Here is a 7,224-nt window from a genome sequence, read left to right as displayed (position 1 = left end):
CCCAGCTGCCAAGCCCCGCTGAGGAATGAATGATAAAGGCACCTGATGGTTCAATCCCAAACTATGCCCAGGGGAGTGCTGCGCCCAGCACTGCCATGCACCCTCTGGGGTGGAGCGTGGCTGTTTATCTGCCATGCCCAAGTGGTGGCAATGAAAGGGCCGGTCTGCGGGGTGGGGAAGGGATGGGTTTGGGCTGGGAGATCAGAGCGCCACTGAGGGTGACACAGGGAGGAACAAATGACTCATCCAGGCCCGGCTCCAAGGCAGGGGTGGGGGGAAGGAGGGGATTCCTGCAAGGAGCCAGTCAGGCCTTGCCCTACCTCCCGCTTTGCTGGGAGAACTGGTTCATCTGGCTGTGCCAGGGCTGCTGGGTCCCCTGCCCTTTGCTGGCAGCCGGGAGATGAATCGAGCTTTGGTCAGCCCTTCACGCGTTCCATTAGTGTCTGACTCTGGGGTGACCAGCTGGAGCCCCTCTGGCCTGGGACCTCAGCCCCCGCCCGGCCCCCTAGACGAGGCCCGTGTGATCAGGCTGAGCAGCCACGTGTGCAAAGTCAGGCCTGGATTCCCCAGCTGGCAGTGGGCTAGTGTAAAAGTCCTGGGGAGTGAGGGGGCGTTGGGCTGGGAGAGGCTTTGGGAGGGTGGCTAGGGGGCTTGAGGCAAATGGCAGAGGGGGAGCCCAGAGCAGAGGAGGGGTCACCTGCTGGCACTGGGCTCTGGGGGGCAGGGAGGAAACAGAAATGTCTGTGGGATCTGGCTGGGGAACAGCTCTGCCAGGAGCCAGGAGAGTGTACTGGGCAGGCAGCTCTGAAAGCTGGGCCCTGGCCAAGGAGACTCTGGGGGAACCTAGTTCCCCCCAACCTGAAACTGCGTTGCTGACGCCCCTCAGTCCTGACCTGCAGCCCCCTGGCTGTTCCAGCCATGAGTCTCTTCTACCCCCATCTGATCTGCCGATGCCTCACTGTCCCCCCATCACTGGTATCAGGCCCCATGGGATAGGAGAGCACTTGAAGGGGAACTTCGAAGTGAGGATTTTGTTCTCGTAGGGTAGGGTGACCAGACTTCTCGATTTTATAGGGACAGTCCGATTTTTGGGTCTTTTTCTTATATAGGTTTCTATTACCACCCACCCCCTGTCCTGATTTTTCACACTTGCTGTCTGGTCCCCCTATCGCAGGGTGACTTGTGAGCACCAGGGCTGTGCCTGGTGGGTTACTGTAGGGGCACTCAGGGCTGTATGTGGTGGTATGTTATTGTAGGGTCTTTGGGCCTGTGCTTTATTATAGGGTCCCTCGTGGGCACTGGGGCAGCCGGATGAGGCTGCGTCATGGAGCCAAGCCTGTGCATTGCAGACCCCTTTGGGCTGGTTCTATACAGCCTGGAGTGGGAGGGAGGCCAGGCCCCCCAGGACATGGCGCCAGGTTCGCTCTGGGAAAAATGAGCTCCAAAGCGAGAATTTTGATCATGACCTGGACGTTTATTGGACTTGCACTGGCAGTGTGAGGCAGGGCCCTCGCCACGGCCCCACCAGCACCAACTGTGCCCAGCGCTCCCGGCTCACCCTTGGTGCCCAGCTGCTGTGGCTGGTGCTAGTACCCAGCTTCCCCGGCGGAAGCTTTGATACGGGGTGGAGCTCACGTGGCATCACAGACATTTTCAGCCGCAGGAACCCAGTAGCTCAGCTGGTCCCAGGACCCCAGAACATCCAGCAACACCAGCGTCCCGCAGGCAGAGCACCACGTGCACAGCCCTTTGCTTCAGGAGTGATGGACACTGACGCAGCAAGAGATTAAATGCTCCGACCTGACTGAACTGGCATCTCGGGGGGCCAGAAGCTTCAAATGGCCGGGCGAGCAGTCTGACCTAGTGGTCAAGGTTCCTGGGTTCCATTCCCGTCTGGGTCACAGCCTTGCCAGGTAACTGTGGGCATGTCCTTTAGTTCCACACCATCTCGGCTTCCCCACCCGACAATCAAACGTCCCTGGGATACGTGGTGGGATGCTAAGGGCTTAGCACCCTCTGCAGCATCCCCAGACACCACTGTGTCTCCTTGCTCTGGGCCCAGGCATTAAAACAGGCCTCCCCACAACCTGACCCTTGCTGAGGGCCCAGATGGTCCTCGTGGGAGAGCGGCACTGGGTGGAGCAGCCTAGAGCACTAGGCCTGGCATTTGCTCTGTACGGTGTCATGGGCTCAGGATCGGGCCGGCCTGGTTCCCTTCCGCAGTCAGAACATGAGTTCACAGCAATCACAGATGCCTCAAGTCAGGCCACCAGGTCTGAGGATTCCTGCTCTGTTGGGGCCACTGTACCAGCTGGCATCTTGCCCATACCAGCTAGTGCCAGCTGCCTCCTATCCAGCCAGTACACTGAAACCCACCACCTTGCCCTGGCTGCTGCACGTTCCATCTCGCCCTCAGCCCAAGCCCCTCAGATGCCGGGATCCGCGGGGACACGTGGGAATGGGGTAGCTGAGCTGCACATTCCCGTGACTGGGAACCTTTCGAGAGCAGGACCACACCGACTCTGTTGCCCTAAAGGGACACATTCTCCAGCAGCCCCAGCGGTTTCAGAGCTGAGTGCAGAAAGCCCCCGTACGTGGGTGTGCAGAAGGGACTGCAGGAGCGGATCACCTCGCCAGCCGTGCGGCGGAAGGTCTTGCTGACGAAGCAGTAGAAGAAGAAGTTGACAGTGGTGTTGAGCATGGCAATCATGTTGGCCAGGTTCAGCGCCACGTGCAACCTCCGGTCCTTGTTGGTGGAGCCCACGTAGAGGTGGAAGAGGATAACGAATGTCCGGGGCGCCCACAGCACAGTGAAGATGGCTGTGACGGCCATCAGCATGGTAATGGTCTTGCCCACGCGCCGGCGATGCCCGTCCACCCGCTTCCCCCACTTGAGCTTACAGATGATGACGGAGTTCGTGGCCAGGAAGATGCTGCAGGGGATGAAGTACATGGTGAAGCAGTGAACCCACTTGAGGACCTTGTCCACGGTGGTGGGTGGTTGGGAGTCGTGCCAGATGTCCAGCCACCAGTAGAAGGGGATCCCGGTGGCCAGCGCCGTGCCGAAGACGGCGGCGATGATCTTCCGGGTGCGCTCGGGGTAGGAGAGCATGCGGTAGCGCAGCGGGTGGCACAGCGCCACATAGCGGTCAGCCGTCAGCAGCACGGTCACCCAGATGGAGGCATGGTTGGCTGCAAACTGCAGCACGTTGACGGTGTGGATGAAGGCATGGGGCACCTCGCGGGCCAGGATGGCCATCTGCAGGATGAAGCCCATGAAGACAATGATGACCTGGGTGAGGATGTCGGAGGCGGTCAGGGCTAGCAGGTACCAGTAGGATGATTTCTTTGTCCTGGCAGCCAGGCGGGACAGGGCGATGGCCGTCAGGCTGTTAACTGGAACAGGGACAAATCACAGCGAGAAGTTGAAGGCGTTTGCCCAGCCCAGAGGGAAGGTCTGAGTTCGGCCGGATCTGGGGATGAGTGTGCTCCTATAGCAAAGCATGGCTCCAGGCAGCATATGGGGTAACCTGAGCATCTGCCACCCCATCTCAGAATCTGCAGGGAGATGCTGCCTGTGAAGTTACTGCTTGCAAGGCAACCCAGCACTGAGCTGGAGAGAGGAACCAGCATCCTCTCCTCTCAATATCGACATTCAAGGCTGGGGCCGGGGAGACTGCCAGCCCCTGGACTGCTATGGGGGGCGTCTTGGGTTGAAATCAAAGTGCCAGGCGCTGGGAATGGGCCAGGGGCAAGCTGCACCTGGGGATGGAGGCTGGGCTGGGCAGCTGTAAATACCACGGAGCAGGGCGCATTTGCTGGGTCAGCCTGAGAGATGCAGATGCCGCAGCAACTGGGCCTCTGCTCACCCAGGCTGGACGGCCCTTTGGGCAAAGCAAGCCAGGCAGAAATTAGCCAAGCTTCGGGGGCCGCCCGCACGGTGCCCCCTCCTGGCAGCCTGCTGTAATTGCAAGCTCAGCTGTGCACGGAGAGTGAAGGTTCACGGCACCAGAACCTAGGAGAACAAACGTTGCTGTGCAAAGGTGCAAAGGGGAGACAGACAGACGGACTTAGTCCACACAGGCCACAACTCCCACTCCTTGAGCTATCCCGCGTCTCCCCCTCTCCCCTGGTTCTGTTCCTTCCATCTGATCTCTTCCCTTCCCCTCTCTCTCCTTTTTCCTTCTGCCTGAGATGTCTGGCTTAGCCAGCCAGACAGTGTATTTTGCAACAGTGCTGCGAGCCTGTGACCAGAAAGGCAGCGAAATGCAAGGTCCTAAACAGCCTGTTGCTGGTACAAGTTTGTCAGGTCTCAGGGTGGCTGATCAGATCGTGGGCTGGGCCTGGGGTTTCCCAGCAGCGAGGATGCAAGTGAGAGTTAACAGCAGAGACTGAAGCTGCATTTTCTCTCATCGCTGTTCTTCTCTCTCCCCTTTTGTGGGTCTTTGTCTTGCTTTGTCCTCTAGGAAATGAGATGGGACTTTAACAGCAGCGCCAGCTCCAGCCCCCCTCCACTAAAGCTATCCCTTTCCCCAAAGACCGTTATCACCGTCTCAACACCGTCTAAGAGCCAGTCAGACAAGGGGGGCTTTGTAAAACCTCTCTCCAGCGAAAGGGAACGGGAACAAGGGCTGCTGTCAGCCTGAAGGCTTTACTCAACCCGTTATATTCCAAAGGCTCTCAATGGTTTTCTGTACCGTTACGACCAGGCGAAAAGGCTGTTGAATGGTGTGTTTGCCATGGTGCTAAATGGGCTCAGGGTTCCGGGTACCAGCCCCCAGACTGGCACTGTTTAATGCTGGACAGTGACTGGGTCATGTTAACACCGACTCTTTGGGCCTGAATATTCCATCTAAATTCACACTCCAGGCCCTAGCCCGGCAGGTCGAGAGGAGCCACTGGCTTGCTGGGATGTAGCCCTGCAGATTTAGGGCCCTGGATCCCTCTCTTCCCGAGATCTGCCTGGGGTGGCCCTGTGTTAACAGGCCCTGGAGTGGCTCTTTGGGGGGCTCTTGGGGCCTCCTGTCAGCCCAAGCCCCAGGTATTGCCTAGGAGCTGGGGTGAGAGCTGCCTGCGCCTGCCCCTCTGGGGATCAGTTAAGCTGATCTCTGCTCAGAGGCTCAGTGATAGGCAGTTCCAGAGACTGACTCTGACCCAGAACCTCCCAAGCTGCCCTGGAGATGCCAGCCGCCTCCCGCTGTGTGTGCTCGCTGCTCTCCTGAGTGCTAGGCAAGGGTCAGCAGAACAGCCGGCTCCTGCCTGACAGCATCAGGGCTCCCTCCTTCCCCGGGGGCTGGCGTGCGCCCAGGCCTGCAGCCCCCGTGTGCCTGTGACGACGCTTACGTGCGGGTGTGCTGGGGAGGCCCAGGGAGCTGCTGTGGATGCCATCAGTGACTGGCATTGGCGCTCCGGGTGCAGGACGGAGGGGAGTTTGCAGCATGGGCCTTTCCAACATTCTGCCTGGCCCCATCAGCTCCTCCACCCAGCAAGCTCTGAATTCACCCAGCAGGTGCTAACAGAAACCTACAAGGCTGCGAGTGACCCTGAGGTGGCCTGAGGATGTGATCACCACACAGACCTTGCGATCCCAGCTCACCACTGAGGAGGCACAGACAAATGAGGAGCAGCCTCAGCTACCAGCCCTGTGCCTCTCCTGGCTCTGCACACTCTGGGTGGGTCTATGGGGCCAGGGAAAGGGGCCCAATGTTACCCTGAAATACTCCCCTCACCAGGCCCTAGACGCACTCATGAGAGCTGGGCAAGAGTTTTCCAAGGAAACATTTTTTTCATTAGCAAAATGTCTATTCATCACAACGGAGCTGTCTGGGTATGTGTGTGTGTGTGTCCCACCATCACTGGAGGCGAATGTTTTTATAAAGACTCTGAGGTGTCCCAAGGCTCCTCTCCAACATTTTCTAAAGCAAGTTTCATTTTTGTATTGGAAAATTGGAGAGAATTGGTCCTTTAAAAAAGGTTAAAAAATGCTACAGGTTGAAAAGGAAACAAAATATTGCAAATGATCAGGTTTCGATTGCCCTGACCCGACATCTTGGTTTGCAAAAACATCCGAGCTTCCACCCCGCTCAGGCAGAACTAGCCTTTCGGGTGCAGTGGGGAGTCATGGCTCAGCTGGCCACCGAAGGGTGCTGGGACAGGCCAAATGCAGGGATGAAAATGGCAAGCTAAGGCACCTGTGTCTGCTCTCCGTCCCAGGTACACCTGTGCCCTCGGGTACAGGCCTGTGGCCTTGTGCCTCTCACAGAAGTTCAGCCCCTCTGAGCGAGAGCAGGATGTGATGCCCACACCCAGCATCCTCTCTGGCTATGCCCCAAATGAGGCACAATTCTCAATGCCAACCCATCAGCCTCGGTGCAGGGGCCCCTGGGGAGCCCAGACAGCCTCACGTCCTCAGTCGCAGCACCCTCCTCTCCTCCATGCTCCAGATTGTGGGCATCCCTCGCTCGGGCTGCCCAGACCCCTGTACTGCCCCGGCCCATCGCTCGTCTCTGCCCCAGCCTGATCCAGACGCACAAGGTCGGCACGAAGCATTAGATGCGGCACAACCCCCCACTGAGATCAGGGGGCCCAAGCCACCCAGGATGCAGCCCAGCTAGCTCCAGGGAAGGCCCCCAGCGTAACTGGTGCCATCAGCAGGGCGGAGGTACCCTCTCTGCCTGGCCTTTCTGTGAATCTCCTGGGTTACACAACCTCCCGGTGAAACGCACCACAGCCAATCATGTCCTTCCCCCGGGGGTAAGGTGGCGGCTGTGTCTTGGGCAGCCCTGAATCCCTGGCCCTGGAGCAGCACCTGGCCCGGTGGGGCAAGGGAACCCTGCCTCCCCTGTCCCAGCCTTACCTGGCAGCCCCAGGCCCAGCAGGACGCTGTAGTAAATTACAGGGATGATCCCCTCCACGCAGGGCGACCACTCCACCCACTCCAGCGGCTCGGCATCGCTCACCCGGGCCCCGTCTGTGCTGTTGGGCAGCAGGAGCATCATCCTTCACCATCGGCAGCTGGTGGGAGAAAGTCAAGGGCATCAGAACAGGCTGCAGGCTTCCCAACTGCCTCTGCTAAGTGCCAGCGCGCTGGGCTCAAACCCTGCTCCAGGCCAATGCCAGTGTGGGGCATGGGCCAGGCCCCAGCCATGCACCTCACACGGCCAAGCACACCTGATGTCTCAGGACTGGAGTAGAGGAGTTATACGAGCACGTGTGAGCACCCAT

The 7,224-nt window shown here is 59.0% G+C and overlaps 1 protein-coding gene across 1 annotated transcript; it reads right to left on the bottom strand.

Annotated features, from left to right (window-relative positions):
• Positions 1 to 1,753: 1,753 nt before the first annotated feature.
• On the bottom strand, positions 1,754 to 6,998 carry GPR142 (G protein-coupled receptor 142). Its single transcript, XM_032797250.2, has 2 exons — positions 6,857 to 6,998; positions 1,754 to 3,396 (listed from the first exon to the last, which is right to left on the bottom strand). Exons 1-2 carry the CDS (start codon positions 6,996 to 6,998, stop codon positions 2,531 to 2,533), a joined length of 1,008 nt encoding a protein of 335 aa, XP_032653141.1. The 3' UTR covers positions 1,754 to 2,530.
• Positions 6,999 to 7,224: the final 226 nt, after the last annotated feature.

The sequence above is a fragment of the Chelonoidis abingdonii genome, chromosome 13, assembly GCF_003597395.2.
Source record: "Chelonoidis abingdonii isolate Lonesome George chromosome 13, CheloAbing_2.0, whole genome shotgun sequence".
Classification (NCBI taxonomy): domain Eukaryota; kingdom Metazoa; phylum Chordata; order Testudines; family Testudinidae; genus Chelonoidis; species Chelonoidis abingdonii.
The sequence above is the reverse complement of the archived record's forward strand: the minus strand, read 5'-3'. Positions and strand labels throughout refer to the sequence as shown.